At 44.9% G+C, this 19,040-nt stretch overlaps 1 protein-coding gene across 4 annotated transcripts in view; it reads left to right on the forward strand.

The window, feature by feature from the left end:
* The window catches only part of NAV1 (neuron navigator 1), a 160,729-nt gene that overhangs the window by 111,891 nt on the left and 29,798 nt on the right, over window positions 1–19,040 (forward strand). For all 4 annotated transcript variants that reach the window (XM_004685497.2, XM_012726826.1, XM_012726827.1 and 1 more), the window contains exons 6-9: window positions 15,494–15,632; window positions 16,032–16,329; window positions 17,085–17,778; window positions 18,264–18,707. In XM_004685497.2, coding sequence (XP_004685554.2) covers window positions 15,494–15,632; window positions 16,032–16,329; window positions 17,085–17,778; window positions 18,264–18,707 — 1,575 coding nt within the window. The remainder of the gene's footprint in view (window positions 1–15,493; window positions 15,633–16,031; window positions 16,330–17,084; window positions 17,779–18,263; window positions 18,708–19,040) is intronic.

Below are 19,040 nucleotides of genomic sequence, written 5' to 3' on the forward strand. Positions count from 1 at the left end.
GTAAAGGAAGACCAGGGACTTGGGAGTGAGAAGATCGAATGTGATATGAAGAAGCCAAAAAAGGAAGAGTGGTGTGTTCAAAGGGAATGCCTGGCAGTTGGTTTGGTCTGTGGTGGGAGCTTCATTCCGAGAAGAGAAAGTAGCTTACAGGCTAGAGGTGTTTATTGCCAGCTCAGCATTTCACACCAGCAGTCTGGCTGGAATCCTCCAGCTGCCAGAAGCTTCTGAGAGCTGAGAGATTTTTTTAGTTCAGTAGTATGAATCTGGGATCCCTGTCCCATCCCACTTCTTCGGATATTCCCCGTGATTTGAGATCTGCAGAGGGCAGGCAGCTCGTTGGTACCAAAACCTTACTGCTGTGATCGTAACAGAAGGAGGGACAGGACACAGGCCTCAGTATGTCCAAATCCAAGCCATCTGTGGGGCAGGGTTTGTGTGTCTGACTGAAAAGAGCTTTTGCTTCTCTCACCCCTGCAGAAATCACTCTAAAGGCTGTACATACGCTTGAATCCCATCCTACTTTAACGCACTGTCTAATTCCAATGAAGGATTGGCAGTGGGGTACAGGAACTCCAGCGCTTCTTTCATGCTTTCCTTTTTCTCCACACCCTCCTCAAACTCCCCCCCACCCCGCCTTTCTCCCTGAGTCAGAACTGAGCCAGCAATACTGCTGCTAGAAAAGTCTTGTTGCGACTTGTAAAGGAGCAGGTTAGATCAGAAGGCACCAAAATAGAATAAGGAATAACTATAATGGGATAATTAAAATGGAATAAACATAGACGTCCAGCAGGCCATTCCTACCCAGTACAAAGTTGCTTCTGGTCCAGGACTGTCTATTGAAAGATTATCTTTTTTTTTTTTAAGATTTATTTATTTGTGCATACAGAACTGGGGTACAGGTCAGAGGTGAAGGGGCGGCGAGAGGCTTCACCAGAGACAGAGTGGGGAACAGAACAGGCAGACCAACGAAGTACACTGCAGAGGGGAGTAGTGGGGAGACAGGAGAGGTCTGCCGCACTATGTGGGTCAGCTCCGGGGAGGGGATCGAACTCATGCTGAAGTGGCTTTAGTTTTTAAGTGCTGTGCTTTAACCTGCTGCGCCACCAGGAAGGGCCTGAAAGATTATCTTTTCCTTTTCCTTTTTGTTTTTAGAGGGTTGTGTTGTTAGTTGGGGTTTTGTTACTGGTCAAGCCTGGTGGTCAGCAAACGTTGGGTTCTGGCCAAATCCAGGCCACTGCCTGTTTTTGTCTAGCCCACAAACTTGCATTTTTAAATGCTTGAGTGGGGGGAAATATCAAAAGACAAAGAATATTTTGTGACAATGGAAATTATATGAAATTCAGACTTCATTGTCCACAAATAAAGTATCTTGGAATATAGCTGCCTTCGTTTGTTTGCAGATTGTCTATGCTGCATATCTGGGACAATCCTGGAGTTGAGGAATTGTTCAGAGGCTGTGATCAACCTCAAGGCCTGAAATTATTTATTCTCTGCTCAGTTTCAAAGAAAAATATGTGGTCTCCTGCTCTACGCATTTAACCTGAACCTTTCCCACAGTTTGGGGTACTAAAAACTGTCTCTCAATTCCTTATTGGTTTAAAGAAAATACAAGCCTGCAAACACTGCTGTGTCATTTCCTTTCAATTAGCCAGGGATTTTGGAATTGTGTAAGACTCCATCTCAGTGTGGAATGGGTAAGAGGGAGGAAGAAAGAAGTAGCTCATAAATGTTAAATTAAATATCCTTTTCATGTCTTTCTGGAAATCCATAAAATGGGACATCAATGTTGGTTTGAGAAAGAGAAAGAAATACTGGTTGTGAATAGTACCCCACGGAGTATTTTTAGTGCCTCCTTTAGACCTTTTTGATAAAAACATGGGAAGTCAAATTAAGGCCACTTGTATGAAATGACATCTTAAGTGTGTGACTTTTTTGTTCTTAAATTTTTTTCTTGCCCGAAATTATTTTCCCTGTGTTGAATTTCCCCAAATTTTGGTTGGTGTTGAACTCACTGTGGGGAAAATGAGGCTCAGAAAAGGAAGAAATTTGACTCTAGTGAATGACCTTTTCCTCTTTGAAAGATTTGAACTCCTCATTTGGAAACACGTAAACAAGAGAGGAAGGTGCCTTGTGTCTTCATCCTGCCCCCTGTGAGAGAAGTAGAAGAGAGGGAAGGCTGGGAGCAGGCAAAGAGGGAAATCTCTGAAACTAGAGAAAACTCAAGCAAATTGTGGCCAGCCGAGTCAGCATTCCTCACCCACAGTTGTTCCTAATTAAGGAGACTCCCGTTAAACAGCTCAACTTTCTGCTCCGTTTTTTCATTGTTCTGGCCCCTACCCGCTGACATGGCAAAGCTTTAACCCACACCTCGGAAACAGTCTCTCATGCCTTCCCCTGATATTCTCACTTCTGTGTCTCTTGCCCGCCACCCTGCAATTACCCTTTCCCACATGAAGATCCCAATAAAAATATATGGATACCTCTAATCCAATTGCATCCATTTGGTTCCACAAAATGCTCTACTAGCTGTTTGTAGGCCGAAAATATGGGCATCGTTTCATCCAAGGAGCACGCGTCGAACTTGGGTTCATCGCAAAATTAAGGCACCTCTCCAGGCTTACTTTGCTGCCAAGCCCAAGCAGCAGTGGTAATTCCTCCCACTTTCCTTGCCCCCCTGATTTCCCTTAAGCTCACTTCCACTGTGCCTAGTGGATTTGGGGGCTTTGTTTCAGCTGGAGTGCTCTGTGGTGTTAGGATCAAAAGCTGCTTGTTAGTAAATCTCTGAACTGAAAATGAGCTTGACTCAGGGGAGGTGGTCAGCATTCAGTGTGGCAGAGGGGGTATTGGCTGGAAGGAAAGGATCTGCTCCTCTTCGTCCCTGCCTTGTTCTATGAGTATGCTCTGGCTGCTTATCAAAATACCAAAGGCTGGGTGGCTTCAACAACAGCAAGCTGTTTGCTCACAGTTCTGGAGGCTAGAATTCCAACAACAAGGTGCTGTCAGGGTTGGCTTCCAGTCAGAGCCCAGCGAGCAGAAGATCTAGTGATCTTGGTGGGCAGTGCCTCCTTCTGTCCTCATGTGACCTATTCTCTGCGCTCTCACCCTGAACGAGGCCACTCAGGAGGATACTGCTCCCATCCAATCAAAACCCCACCCTTATAAACTCATTCATTCTGTACCTTCCTATAGACTATCACTAAGTACAGCCCTTGAGAGTTGTATCGACATGCAGATTTGGGGGTTGCGGGGAAGGATACACAATTAAGTCTATAAGAAGGATCTAAGTTGGCCCTCCCTTGTGGCACAGTGGGTTTGGAGTGCTGCATTTTAAAACTAAGCCAAGCTGTGGCCACTTCAGTGCAAGTTCAATCCCGGCCCTAGAGGTGACCCACCTGTCTTGCCTGCTGCTCCCCTCAGCAGTGTATTTCAGTGGATCTGCCTGTTCTGCTCCCCACTCTGTCTCTGGTGAAGCCTCTCACTGCCCCTGCACCTCTGGCTTGTATCCCAGTTCTGTATGCATAAATAAATAAAATCTTTTTAAAAATTTTAAATAAAGAATGATTTACATTCAAGAAACTCTAAACCTTTGGGCAAAAATTAAATGCTAGACTCCAGAAGGCAAGGCTGGAAGTATTGTGAAGCAAATATGAAGCAAAATAGTAATTAACAGATTTTTTCCCCTCTTGCCATTAGATGCATTTGAGAATCCAAAAATAAAATCAGAGACCAGAAAATTGCACATATGTCCAAAGCTTTGTGCATCTAGTTCTCAGGACCAATTAAATACTCTAGCCTGGTAGGTTAATTCTCCTGAAAAACACTCTTTGGTGGCTGGTAAGATGACACAGATTCAGGCCCAGGATATGACACAAGAAGGTGTGACTTTATTTTGATTTAGTAGGGTTCTGCCTATGACTGGGCTTATGGTTCTTCTGTCACCACCACCGCCCCCCCAAATCTCAGAGTGACTGGGCTTATGGTTCTACCGTCACCACCCCCCCCAAAAAATCTCAAGTGGACATGGACCAGCTGTCCTTCAAGCAGGAAGAGTTGAAGTGACCTAAATTGGGACCTAATAACTTTTTCTCACTTTTCTATTGCATCAAGCATCATCAGAAGTAAGAGTGGAAGACCTCTCAGTGGAAAGTGCTTTATTTTCTGGTAGTATAGTGGCCCTGTGTTTATTACACTCACCCTTCCCTATTGCCATGGGGAACCGGGCAATCACCATAGAAATTATGAGCTGAGTGGCTTAAAAGCAGAGGCAACAGTGGATATCTGTGATTTTAGTGTTTAACAGAACAATCAGGAAACAGCAGGGCATTGGGACCTAATTATCTTGATTTAGGCTGGGTTTGATTTTCAGGAGATATTTTCAAATTTTGTGGTATTCACCTTTGTGATCTCCCATTAGGTATGAGTAGGATTCATCACCTAGATGTTGCAACAGAACATCCTAAAATGATAGGCTCCAAAATCGTAATGACTGTTTTTTCTGATTTTTTAGTGGAGTTTGTAGTACCATGTGATCAGTCGATAGCAGTTAAATCTGAATTTGGGGACCCTTGGCCCATCATCTCTTCACAGAATTATACTCAGTATTCGACAGTTGAATTGGTCAGATCTGTTATTTATTCTGAATTTAAAGTGTGTTTAACAAGTTACAGAAGCCACTAGCCTTCTTATGAGTGGGACAGGAGTATGAGCTCACTGCCAAACCATGGAGGGGGGCCATAGAAATTTCTCTACTTGTATACATCACCATCTTCAAGGACCCTGGTTACCTTGTTTTTCTTTTGTTTGTTTGTTTATATTCATAGAAGAATACGTGTAGGAGAGACGTGCAGGGGAGGGGGTGTTGAGAGGATTCACCAGAGACAGAGTGGGGACCAGAATAGGCAGAGTAACAAAATACACTGTGGAGGGGAGCAACAGCGAAACAAGAGAAGTTCGCTTGCCATGGGCGTCAGCTCCCTGTCTGGGGATTGAACTCAGGCCACTGCAGTGATGGTGCTGCAACTTAACCTCAGTGCCGTCAGGGAGGCCCCACCCTTATTCCTCTTTTGTACCCATGTCCTTTAGAGTCCCTGCTTGGTGATCTGTACCCTTGATTAAGACTTGACAAACCCTTAGCTGAAATAATTTACATTGTCTTCTCTGTTCTGTCTCTTCTAAACGTTTCGTTCTGTGCGAGTCATCTTCCCCTCCCACTGCCTGGCCTTGGCCAGATCAAGCCAGCTTGCTGTGGTCTTTGCTAAACCACAGACATGTAATGAAGTCTACACTGCACTCCTCATTACTCTTGGAAGACTCTCAAGCCACGTGGGAGCAGCGAGCAGAGAGGTTCCTGATTTGAGAACCTTGAGTAGAATGTTGGTTTCTCTGCAAAGCTCTGAATCATTTTCAAAACCAAACATCACAAACTTGCCTGATTTCATCCTGACTCTTCCATTATTATTTTCTTTTAACTACTTAACCTCCTGAATGTTCTGTGAGAACCATGGCTACTTATCCAATGTGTGTACCCAACAATTCTGCCACATTGGGTGCCATGAAGAGAAGGAACAACTGAAGTTAAACTGTAGAAACCATTGCTTTTTCAGGTCATGGACCAAATGTAAGCACTGTTCACAGCTAGTGAGCGCTTGCTCTCCCAACTGACATTCATTGATCAAGTTTCTGTTTGAGAAAGCACTCTTCAACCGTATATGTCAATATGTCTAGCCCTGAGCTGTGTGCTCTTTGAAGTCAGCCCAGTGTCTTTCTAGCAATAAGGGTAGCCTCGTCAAGAGTACAAATTGGTTTGGAGTCTCTTTATATGTTCAATTTTAATTCTGCCTGATCCTTAGCCAAGCTTTATGCCTTCTTTCCCCTGCCCCCTTTAAATACCAAGAATAATTTGAATTTCATGGGTACATGTGAAATATCCCTGACTGCAGAACCATTCACTGACAGCATTATCTAAACCATTTGCATTATCAAATGTTGCTTTTATTTTGATCCATCAACACTGCCGGCCTTGGGGAACCTCGAGCCAGGCTTATCACATTTGCCAGCCCCCCACCCCTCTTGGCTGTCAGGATGTTCTCAGTCCCTGGGTGTAATTCAGACTTTGTCTCACCACCAGTCACTGCTGCCTGTTTATCTGCCTGACCTAGGCCACCACCCATCAGCCCTAGCAAGTGAGACAACACACAGGGTGGTGGCCCTTGGTGGCCCTTTCCCCGCTCCCCTATGTGATGTCTGTTTCACAGAACACAGACCCCCTTATTGGTACGAAGAGCCTCCTGACTCACTTCTTTTTAAGTTGGGAATTTATTTCCCACAAGTTGGGTGCTCTATGTGATTCAACAGCTCCCCGCTCTCTTAGAGCCTCTTTCCAATTTAGATGACAAGGATCGTTACTCTTTTTCCTAGATAGAAGAGCAGGACATCCTGGGTATCTGCTGGAGGTGTCATATTAGACTCCCAGCTTGATAAATTACCTGGGAGTAAAAAAATAATTCCAAGAGATTAAGAAAAACACCAAACTCCATCTCTTATAACCAAACTGTTCTATTGCCGATATGTCTCTATTCTCCGTGGAGTAAATAGTCTTATAGATAGAATTTGTATCCAAGAAGTGGGAAATATTTAGAAATTTGGTTACTGATTCACCATATATATTCTGGACAAAAGGGGAACTGATTTAGTGTTCAGGTCTGACTTGTGTGAGCCAGGCTATGCTAGAGACACAGTAAGGGTTTTTCCCTATTCTGTCACAAGTTAGTCCGCCCTTCCCGCTAGCTAGCCCACACCCTTGACCCCCCTGGCTGTCTACAGGCTCCCTTGGACATTCAAGTTCCATGAAATGACTGGACCTGAAATATGGGGAACAGACTGCGTGAGAGAAGCCTGGGAGGGGTGGACTGTCCTAGCCAAGAGCTACGTTAGTGTTGGGGCTTTTCCCAGAGGGGAGGAGTGTTCTCTGTCCTGTGCTTTGCCATGTGTTGGCAAAAACAAAGAGAGCAGTGTTGAGTTGATTTGGCCTCCTCATAGTCCTTCTTTTCTTCTTCTCGGGGAGATGGGGTGTCCAGAGTGTCCCTAAGACTATGGTATCAGTGCTAGGAAGTAAGCAAGGGAACAAGAGGAGGAGTCAGTTGCCTTTCTTGCAGCTCTAGATGGAGGGCTTAGTGAGTCAGCACTCAAGGGGCCAGCGTGTTGAAAGGAATGGAATAGTCTCACAGGACACTGTCACTCTTGCCCTAACAACAGGGATCTGCTAAGACATAACTTAGAAAAGAAAAAGTTAGAAATCTAAAGATGCAAAGCATTCAAATTAATCTAAATTCCAGAAAGGGACAGGCTTTTGTAAGAGAGAGAAAATGCATGACTGATTTCATCCTAGGAGTATGGCAGGAGAAGGAGTAAGCCTACCGTAGATGAAGATGAAGAGAAAATAGCTGAACTTCATATAAACTTTTGAAGGCTACATAAGCTGGCTCTAAGGAGACCCAATCACAGAGCCAGTGTGTACCTACCCACCTTTAATTCTTCCCCATGAGGGCTCCACTAAGAACACAGTGACCATGAGCTGATGACTGAGGATGGTGCAAAGCCAAGAAAGAAACCACCCAGTGTGCACAGAGCATAGTACAGAGAAACCAGAGAGCAAGACAGGAGGCCAAAGACAGACCCCTCTAGAGCACAAGGACCCCAAACTTAGCAGTGGCATAACAGTGGCCCACCAAGAACAAAGACAACTTTGTGGGGTAAAGCATAGAGAGTGATCTCTGCAGTCACACAGTGCTCAATCCCCAACTGCAAGGACAGTCTTAATCCTGCTTCCAAAATATTTGACACCAATGGTGACAACAAAGCCCAGATGTGGCCCAGATTAAATTGCCTCAGCTAGCAGGCTGCCAGAGGAAGGAGCATATCCTTTGTTTGGTATATATATTGTCATTCTTTTACCTACAACACTTAGCATGTAATGAAAGGTTGGAAGACTCATAAATCTAACTGAGAGGGAAAAATAATCAATAGAAACAGACCTACAGATGATCCAGATGTTGCAATTAATAGACAAGAACTATAATGGTGATTTAATAAATATATAAGGGAGATTTAATGAATTTAATGACTATTTTTAATTGTCCAGTTGAAAATGTAGGTGAAATTCTTGACTAGATGGGGAATTTTAGCAAACATCTGGGAAGTTCTAAAAGAGAATTTTATAAACTCCCACTGAAGGTCATTTAGAAACAAACTACAAGTCATTCTTGGAAAACAGATACATAACGGTTCCGGAATCAACCCCTGCCCTGAGTTATGCATTCTTACTTCCACATAAGCCAGAAATGCAAGTCACTAGATGCAATGTAATATATGAGGGGTACAAGATGTAGACTTAACCCTAACCCTCAAGGAAATCTAGTGAGGAGCGGTGTGGACAGAACTGCTCAGGCAAAATGTTCTAATAGAAGTACAGCTACGCTCAGGGAAACATCAAAGGGAACGAGATTTCTTTTAACAAGAAAAGCCTTCGACAGCCTCACAGGAAGCTTGTGTTTGATCTGGGCCTTAAAGAAAAATAAGATTTCAAACTACAAAACTAGGGAGAAAAACCCAGGAGGAATAGGTAGTGTTTATGTCCATTGCCCTCAGATCCCTGTGGTCATGCCACAGTTCCAGAATTGTCAGCCTCACACAGGCCATCACAGAGTGACCAGGCCTGTACTTCCAAAAGAGAAGTTGGGTGAGACACTGGGTCACCTAGTAGGAACTGTACTGGTATTGGGAGGTAGAGGAAAGAAGGTGGATGTTATATTTATCTCCATCCATTTATGACAAAGTCATATTTTGTTGGAAGATTAAATCACTCCTCTCTCAGAGTTCTTTTCTGCACGTTGTCTATACTTGTAATATGGTCTTTATTTCCTTTAGACTCCTTTTCTTTCACCACCCTTGGATTGACATTGTTTTGGGTATTCACCCACTTTTGGATTCTGCCTTGTAAATACAGTTTATCACACTTAAATACACTTAAATACAAAGTCTGACTCCATTGTTTGTGCGCTTAATCATTACACTATGTCCAAGGTAGCTCATGGTTCAGCTGGAACGGAGGGTTGTTGAAATTTTATTTTATAATGTCAGCAGCATGGAGCTAAAAAAGGTATTGTTAAGTGACACACTTCGGGTTGGTGAGGGCTCTGAGTATATTTAGTGAGCATTAGAAAGAATGAGAATCCAGAGACAGTGAAACAAATAAGGAGGTAATCACATGAATTCAAGAAAGAGTACATTGGCCTCGCTGGTGGCCTAGGGGTTAAGACTCAGCACTGTCTCCACTACAGCCTGAGTTTGATCCCTGGCCAGGGAGCTGGCCTATATGGTGCAGCTGACCTTTCCTGTCTCCCCACTGCTCCCCTCAGCAGTGTATTTCAGTAGATTCACCTGCTCTGCTCCCCACCCTGTCTCTGGTGAATCCTCTCACCCCACCAAACCTCTGGCCTATACCCCAGCTCTTCTACTCAAAAAGGGAAAAAAAAAGGTAAAAAAAATCCAACCACTTTAAAAAAGAAAAGTAAGAGGACAGTTACCCCTGACCCAGAGCAAGAGCAAACGTGCCGCAAAGGAAAAGGATAAAGACGTGAAAGGCAGGTGGTAACACAGGCCCTGGGATGTCTTGGTGAGGGGAGTGAAGAAGGAATTGAAGCATATCTAAGTTTTTGAAAGGGTGACAGGAAAAAAAGCAGTGATACTTTAAATGAAAATAGGAAATGAGAAGTTTAAGATTTGGAGAGAGGATTAAAGGATATGGGGAGATCAGAAAAGGGGAAAAGAAATATCCTGCAGGGAAAATTCTTTAATATACTTCTCTGACCTGTTTAGCACTTTGAAATATCCCTTGACAAGAGTCACTTTTTATTGTCTTGTTTATATCTGACTTAATCTCTCATGTGCCTATTCCAGACTCATTTCCTCTGAGAGTGGGTGAAAATGAAAAGTGTCATTGTTCTTATAATAACCCTCACAGAAATGAAAACTTTCACACCATCTCTTATGCATCAGTGGCCTGTCAGTAATTGTTGTTTGGATTTATAAATAGATTAGATTAGAACAGAATATTAGGGTCTCCGAGGTACTCGTTTATTTTTTAAAGCCTAGCGAACTTAGACCTAACTTGTTCTTTTCTCCACCTGAGATCTATGTGAGAAACGAATTTAAAGACAAGTGAAGAGAGAGGGCAAAATGCAGCTTGAAGTGAGCGGAGAGGTTCTTTTGCCAAACAGCAGCTGCAGCACTCTCCAGAATTCTCAGCCCTGCCCGCCTCTGTTTATTCCTCTTGGTGCCATAGTTAAGCTGCTTTCTTTTTTTTCTACTGCAGTTTTGAATGGCCAGACAGTAACTCTGTAGTACTCTGGCTCATTGAGCTAATAGATTTTGCAAACTCTTCTAAAGACTTTCTGTTCTTGGACCTTAAACAGGAAGAGTGTCCATTCTGCCTTTTCCCCAGTGCTCTTGATTTTACCAAAAAATAAAATAAAATGTTTAGAAGGTTCCTTTGACCTCTTCCTGAATTAATGATGTAACTCCAAGGCTTATGTCCCCTCTTTCTCCAAAAGCTCCGTGTAATCCCAAAGACCAACCTTTGTTCAGTCATTTAAGGGCATCTTGCTGCTAGTAAAATCAGTTACATAATTCACAGCTACCCCAAAAGTAAAATACATAAAGCTGCTTTTTTCCTTAAGTCATAAAACCACAAGGACAAAGACTAGAAGGAAGATGGTGCATACAATTTTGGGAAGCTGGAAATCACAATGACAACTGTGAAGTGATTCATTGTACTTAAAGCTGAATCCTAAGCCAGCAGTGGAAAAGCTATGCAGCAACTCTCTTTGCATCCCAGAACCCTCAAAAAGCTTGCTTATTGGTGATGTCAAGTGGGAGAACAGGTGAAACTAAAAACAGAAGGATCAGTTGAAAATGTCTATAAGGAATATTTATACTCTCAAAACCCCTCCCCAGTATTCCCAGAAAGGCAATTGCCCTTCCTCTCTGTTAGGAGTTTGAAAGAGTCCTGCTGAGAAATCCATTGAGCCCAAGAGAAAAAAACCTTAAATGAATCAATCCAATCACATTTCCCTTTACTGAAGCCATAGCACAGTCTTGACCAATGGATACAGAGCTTCCAGATAACATATGGTTGTTGCAGTCTTATATGTGAACAGTCAAGGATCTCAGACATATATGAGAAGGTCAGTAAGGTGAAAGACTCACTAACATGACAAAAAAAAAAAAAAAACAAACTTGGACCAAAACTCTGTGAAGAGATTGTAAACCTGCTCTTTGAATGAATGTCTCTGAGAGTTGAGAGAAGAGATAACAACTTTGAAAAAACCATACGAGATATTTTTTCAACTATCTTTGGAAATTGAAAGATATGACAAAGTGAAAAACTTATAGTAAACTGTAAATGATAAAACTGACACCACAGCCCCAAAAAGGGTTAAGATATAGGGCTGGAAACCAAGAAAGATGATCAGAGTAGCAGCCTGAAAAATGAATCATCTGAATAACAATCTAGAAGAAAGAACTGGAAAATGGAGAGGAGAAAATCATCAAAGAAATAAATTGAGAAAATTCCCAAGATTTGAAAGGCTTGAGCTTCTTGACTAAAAAGGTTCAATAGTGTGTCCACTTCAATGGATGAAAATTGACACCTTGTGCCTCACGTTGGCACATTGTTAACAATATTTCAGAATACTAGGAAAGTTACTAAAAGTTTCCAGAGAGGAACCAAAGAAACGGGTCACATACTAACAATAGAAGTTAGAGAGGGAACAATGCCTTAAAATTCTGAAAAGACCTTTATTTTCATCATAGAATTCTATGCCAGGCCAAATCTCACATGTAAAAATAGAATAAAGACATTTGATGATATGTCAGATCTCAAACTTCTTTCAAACATTCTTTGCCAGGAACCTACTGGAAGGTGTACTTCACTAAAACAAGAAAGTAAACCAACAAAGAGGAAAACTGGTTCCAGTCTCAAAGCCATGTATAGAGAATTTCAAAGATAATGCTATATGTTCATAATGTCAGCTGCTTTGCAGAACCAGAGAGCAGCACAGTAATATTGTTGAAGGAAATACACGAAACTTAATAGTGGTTGTCTTAAAAGTAAAAGCAAGAGAGTAACATGGAGCATTTTCCTCTCTATATTTTTATATATTTCATATATGTACATTGTCTATTACTATGGCATATATTTTCTAATTTTTTTTTAACTAAGGAAAATACTCTCTCTCCAGCAGATCATCTCAGTGGTCATGCTTAACCCTTTTGTGATTGGCACAGGAGTCCAGGAAACCAGCATGGAACTGAAAATGCACCAATCTGATTGGAGGTCCAGTGGACACCAATCAGGTTCAAGCTTGCACCTGTGCCAAAGGGGCTCCTGGTGTTCAGTTTTGAAGCCCAACCTTGGTATAGGTCAGGTTGGGCACACTAATGCAGTTTCAGTTAAGAAGCTCAACCTCAGTATAGGTCAGGTTGGGCACAGTTCAACTGGCACCAATCAAATAGCTGGGATTATAAATGAGCCAGTCTGATTGGAAGCTCCCATGCCTGCCAATCAACTAAAAAGAACCAATCAGGTTTAAAAGGTGGGTACTCTGAAAACTATATAAGTCAGGCTTCAGCCAGCTTCCAGTCATGCAGATTCCTCTGAGCTCTCTCTTGGGAATACTTAAGTTGAGCTGTAGGTCTCTGTTCTCTGGCACCACATCTTCACAGACCTGACCTCTGCCTCTGCTTCTGTCTCTGATGTCACCTGCTGAATGACACCATTGGCCCTGTGCTAGTAGGTATCTCTAAAAAAGCTCTCTGCTGTTGGCTTTATACCCAGCATCTCTAAGAACTACAACACTGGTTCCTTCCTCTGATTCATTGGGTATCAACCCCTGGTGCTGTTGCCTTTGGCACTGACCAGTCCCATGTCCAGTGCTGCCCATCCAACCTTGAGATTGCTACTTCTGACTACAGGCGTCACTGATTCCTGCTGACTACTGCTACTGCCTCTAGTCCTCTCTCCCAACTTCTCTCATTCTCCCCTTGGTAAATTAACTGTTGTTGTTGAACCCTGAGCCTGAGTCATATCCTGCATTGCATCTGTAAAGCACACAAGTGAGAACCCACCAACTGTGACATTTTTGCCTCCCCACCTTTGCATGGTTTAATAATGACAACAGAATTATCCTTTTGTTTGGAACCTACAAAGGAATTTTGCTAGGAAATCTTTAAATCCTCTAGCCTGTAATTTTAGGCTTATATTTCCTTACTATAGGAAAAGAGTCTATGACTTGGGAGGGATTGTCTTTTGGGCAAGGAGGACCTGAACTCTCCCAAGAGGATAATTCATGCCCTCCCCTTCCTTCCATTTCAGTATGAGACTTTCCATAAACATAGAACAAAGGCAGGGTTTCTTCTGGATTTGTGAGCCACAGCATCCTTGGAGCAGAGTTTTCACTGCTCTAAGACCTGATTATCAATAATTAATCTCAGAAGGTTCAGCACTACAGGCTTCCTCTGTCTTGACCTAAGTGAATATGCTGTGAATAGTTTGTTTGTTTGCTTGCCAGACATCTAATTTTTGACTCAGAAGAGCTGATACCGTCATAAAACCAGAATTGATCTTTCCTCCTCAGTATTCTTTCTCTGTAAAATGGGGGGTGGGGGCAGAATGGGGATATAATACTTAACCCAGGACAAATATGAGATTAACATGTTTCCAAACCCTGGGAGCAGAGGGTTAGGAAAGGGAGAGGTTAAGTGTTATTTAATAATGACATTATTATTATATTTATTTCATAGAAATAAAATAGAAGTCACTAGGGTGTCCTCATCCCCATGATTTCTTTGTTCCTTCTCAATGCATTTGGATTAATCACTACAGAGCAGCCAAGCCAAATGTCCAAACCACCCACTTTCCTATTCCCAAGACATGAATTAGGAGGACAGCTAAAATCTGGGCCAAGCACTTAGATGACTTATATGTCTGATTTTTGTTCCATGATATGAAACTCAAAATAAATCAGAAAAGGAGCATTTTCCAGATGCCAGCTAATTCACAAAAAAATCTTCAGTCCTCGGAGACTTTGAAATTTGCTCAACAGACCTACTTGTGAACACAGACGCAAGGCTTTAGGGGGTCATTCCTACCCATATGGACACTCACATCTTTCCATCTTATTGAAGTTCTGTGTCCAGTTTTAGGCTCTAAAACTTGAATGAGAACAGACGTGTTTAGAGTTCAAAAGTGCGTAATAGAAATGATGAACGCGTCGGAAAATGGAAAAACATAAAGAGTGACAGAGACAGAACTTGAGCTTAGAAGATAATGTGGGATCAGAAGAAACGTGTGAGTAGCAAAGGCTAGAATGAAAGGAATCTACTGTCAGTGTCAGAGCAGGCTACTTTGTTGAGAGGTTAGGAATAAACTTACTGACTGAATCTTGTGAGCCCCGACATGAGTGGCCAACAGACTGTGGAACAGCTTAGGGTGAAGGTAGCTGGATTCAGTTTACTTCATATGTAGACGAGGTTCTTTAGATACAAATGTACATACACAGATGTTTAACAAGTGTCTCCTAGATGCTGCAAAGCTGATATTCCCAGCAAGTGCAGAAAAATAAAGTCCTTCAGCACAAATCTGGCACCTCTGCCTGGCTATCACAGCTTAAATGTGTCTCTTATGCCACAAGAGTAGCAATGTCATTTAAAAGTAAAACCTGATTCCCAGGATAAGGCGACTTACATAAATGAGCACAATGAGAAATGATAAACTCTAAGAGGTTCTAGAAAAGGTAATACTTTCCTGTCCCTTGTGACCAGGTATGGGAATTTTTCAAAAAGAGAGGGGAAAATACCTGGAGAACACATTGAAAAGTGACAAAAATATAATTCTAAGAATGGCGCCTATTCATAGAGAGAGGAAATTGATTTACAAATAACTAGACTGATCCAAGAATTACCTTGTCTTTATAATATCCCTTTCTGCTAAAGAGCTGTAATGACTCGTGCCGGGTCAAGATGGTCTTCCTGTTATAAAAGAACAACCACACTTTGCGCGACTGGCAAACCCAGCACTAATGCCCATGCTTTCTTCTTTCTTCCAGTCTATACACTGGCATAGAGCCATTCCTCCATCAACATGAATAATTGATTTTTCATTTTATTTTTCTGTAGAAGAACTGGGGTGTACTCCAGAAATGCAGGGCAGTGTGAGAGGATTCACCAGAGACAGAGTAGGGAGCAGAACAGGAAGATTCACTGAAATACACTGCTGAGAGGAGCAGCAGGGAGACAGGAGAGGTCTGCTGCGCCAGCAAACTGGCTGGGGATCAAACTCATGCCATAGTGGTGACAGTGCTGACACTTAACCCCTTGGCTATCAAGGAGGCCCCCCCCTTAACTTCTGTTTCAACTTTCTGTCTCTGTCCTGTAGCTGGGATGAAAGCAGCTCCATCAGCAGTGGCCTCAGCGATGCCTCAGACAACCTCAGCTCGGAAGAGTTCAACGCCAGCTCCTCACTCAACTCCCTTCCAACCACACCCACTGCTTCTCGAAGGAACTCTACCGTAGTGGTATGTGCATTTGCAAGCCCGGAGGCCACCAGCTCACGATGAACCACGAACCACCGGGCAAGCTGGGCAATGCCTGTGTGTGTGTGTTTACGTACACATGCTCCACTCCAGATTGACCTCTGGCCAATCCTTCTAGAGCTAGGAAAGCAAAAAACTACCAAGCAGAGGCTTAAGACATTCGCTGTGCCATTTTTAGTGCCCTCAACAAACACAGGGGAGAGCTGATATGCAGTGATCCTGTAAGCACTGCCCCAGGGATACATATGCTGTCTTCTCTCTGTACCTGGCCAGAGAAACCCCGGATGAGTAGGACACCCAGCAACCAAAATCAGTCACTGCCCCCGCTCTCCCCATCCTCAGGTAAGTGTCTCACTCTGCCTTCACTCTTCCCCTCTTCAGCTCCGCACAGACTCAGAGAAGCGCTCCCTGGCAGAAAGTGGGCTGAGCTGGTTTAGCGAATCAGAGGAGAAGGCCCCCAAAAAACTGGAGTACGACAGCGGAAGCCTGAAGATGGAACCTGGGACTTCTAAGTGGCGGAGAGAGCGGCCCGAGAGCTGTGATGACTCATCCAAGATCGGAGAGCTGAAAAAGCCTGTCAGCCTGGGGCACCCCAGCTCACTGAAGAAGGGCAAGACTCCGCCCGTGGCCGTCACATCTCCCATCACTCACACGGCGCAGAGTGCTCTCAAGGTGGCAGGTAAGCCTGGAATAAAGGCGGGGGCTGGGGAGTAGCAAAGGCCTGTCTCTGCCGGTCACTAGTGCGGGGGAATGACCGTAGATGCCCCATGGCACCTTCTTGTGTGTTACCGGCTCAGCTTGTCACGGCAGCCCGGGGAGTTAGGGCAGGTGAGTCTGCTACCTCCCTCTTGCAAATGGGGAAACCAACTCGAGGAGGGAACATGAGTGAACAAAATCACATGCATAGGGGGTAAAGGGGGTGAGTATTTTCTGTTCAGAGGCTAGTTTGACCTGACTTCAGATGCATCCCTTTGGTTCCTCTCTTTCCTCTCGCGAAACATCTGATTTGTGTCCCTCGCTTCACAAGGTGTCTGCTAGACCGCCCAAGAAAGCCATAAGGCGGAACCCAAGCTCTCCCGAAGTTCCCCTTGATCGACACTCACTAGCTATTGCCCTGCTCCCCTTCATGGGCTTCCCTGCCGAGTAAGAGGCTCTGCCTTCTTGATAATCTTTGTGGTCGCCTCTGCCATTTCAACTAAAGTGCAATAACTGACTCTGGAAACAAAAGAAAAAAAAAATCCCTTGTAGCATCCACCCAGTCCACTTCCACCTTCCACCTGAGCTCCTTCCTGCCCACCCCCACTTTTCATTCTCTGAAACCCTGCAGCACAATGGAAAGTGTTCCCTTCTCCCCTGGAGGCGTGGGGAGGGCGAGAGGATTGTTAAGAGTGGCTACTTTCAGCGGCTCTTGCCTCATTTCCCGCCCTCTTGCAGGGAAGCCTGAAGGCAAAGCCACGGACAAGGGGAAGCTCGCAGTGAAGAATGTCGCTCTCCAGCGCTGCTCTTCGGATGCCGGCCGGGATCGGCTGAGTGACGCCAAGAAGCCTCCCTCCGGCATCGCTCGTCCGTCCACTTCAGGCTCTTTCGGCTACAAGAAGCCTCCTCCTGCCACAGGCACGGCCACGGTCATGCAGACCGGTGGTTCGGCCACTCTCAGCAAGATCCAGAAGTCCTCAGGCATCCCCGTCAAGCCCGTGAACGGACGCAAAACCAGCTTAGATGTGTCCAACAGCGCAGAGCCCGGCTTCCTCGCCCCCGGAGCCCGTTCGAACATTCAGTACCGCAGCCTGCCCCGGCCAGCCAAGTCCAGTTCCATGAGTGTGACCGGCGGGCGGGGCGGACCTCGCCCTGTCAGCAGTAGCATTGACCCCAGCCTCCTCAGCACCAAGCCGGGCAGCCTTACACCCTCCAGACTGAAGGAGCCTTCCAAGGTGGCCAGTGGGAGGACCACTCCAGCCCCTGTCAATCAGACCGATCGGGAAAAGGAGAAGGCCAAGGCTAAGGCAGTGGCCTTGGACTCAGACAACATCTCCCTGAAGAGTGTCGGCTCCCCCGAGAGTACTCCCAAGAACCAGCCCAGCCACCCTCCGGCCACCAAGTTGGCAGAGCTACCGCCAACCCCTCTCAGGTACCCAAACTGGGCAGCTTCCCCTGGCCCGTCTGCTCTGACCTGCTTTTGTGCCCTCTGCACTCTCAGGTAGGGTGTGGGGTAGCACCCCGCTGTGATCTCCAGGCCTCTGCGCGGTCTTGCCCCTGACTCCCCAATGTGCCACAGTCCTTCCCCTCTCTCAAGACTTTATTCAAAACCCATGTCTCCTGTCTTCAGCAGTTGTGTGGGTGGCTCTGCCATGTTTATTTACATGCATGTGCTCATTTGTAAATAGGTCTACCTGTGCCACCCTTCTGTGTGTCATTACCCCCGCGAAGAACTGAAGGTGCCTGAGCCTGGCATCAGGCTTCCTTCCAGGGTATCTCACAGCAGAGCACAGGCCTGTGAGCTTTGAAATAGCCAGAAGCTAAAGAAACCCAACTAGGATTCCTCTAAAGTCCCATCTGCCTCTTATTTTGTAAACGCTCTTACTCTTACTGTTTTGTTTTGTCCCCACTCCCTAGGGCCACCTCTAAGAGCTTCGTCAAGCCACCCTCGCTGGCGAATCTGGACAAAGTCAACTCCAACAGTCTGGATCTGCCGGCGCCCAGTGACACCCACACCGCCAAGGTCCCAGATCTGCATGCTCCCAGCTCAGCTGCTGGGGGCCCGCTTCCCTCCTGCTTCACCCCCAGTCCAGCACCCATCCTCAATATTAACTCAGCCAGCTTCTCCCAGGGTCTGGAGCTAATGAGTGGCTTCAGCGTCCCCAAGGAGACCCGCATGTACCCCAAACTCTCAGGCCTGCACAGGAGCATGGAGTCTCTGCAGATGCCCATGAGCCTGCCCAGTGCCTTCCCCAGCAGCACCCCTATCCCCACCCCTCCTGCGCCCTCTGCTGCACCCCCAGAGGAAGAAACAGAAGAATTGACCTGGAGCGGAAGCCCCAGAACAGGGCAGTTGGACAGGTAGGTGGAGAGAGACAGAGCTGGGCCTGCCTGTCTCTCTGCCTCTGACTCATTTTACCACGAGTAGTATCGTCCCCTGCTTTGCCACGTCATTGCTTTCATTTCCTCAGTCTTCATTTCATTTCCTTGACAACAACCTATGAGACAGGATTTCTGCTTGTTTGTGGTTTTAAATTATTCTCCTCTTGTATATGGGAAGTGGTGCCCCAAGTCATAAAATGACTAAGACCTTGTTTAACCTGTTGTCTGGAGCTTGTGCTGTTCGTCTATGGTCATTTCTGTCACATCACACCTGGTCTTCACCTGTCGTATCTTGTAAATTCTCTGCTTCCT

The sequence above is a fragment of the Condylura cristata genome, unplaced genomic scaffold (genome assembly GCF_000260355.1).
Source record: "Condylura cristata isolate star-nosed mole 26May11 unplaced genomic scaffold, ConCri1.0 scaffold00018, whole genome shotgun sequence".
Taxonomy (NCBI): Eukaryota; Metazoa; Chordata; class Mammalia; order Eulipotyphla; family Talpidae; genus Condylura; species Condylura cristata.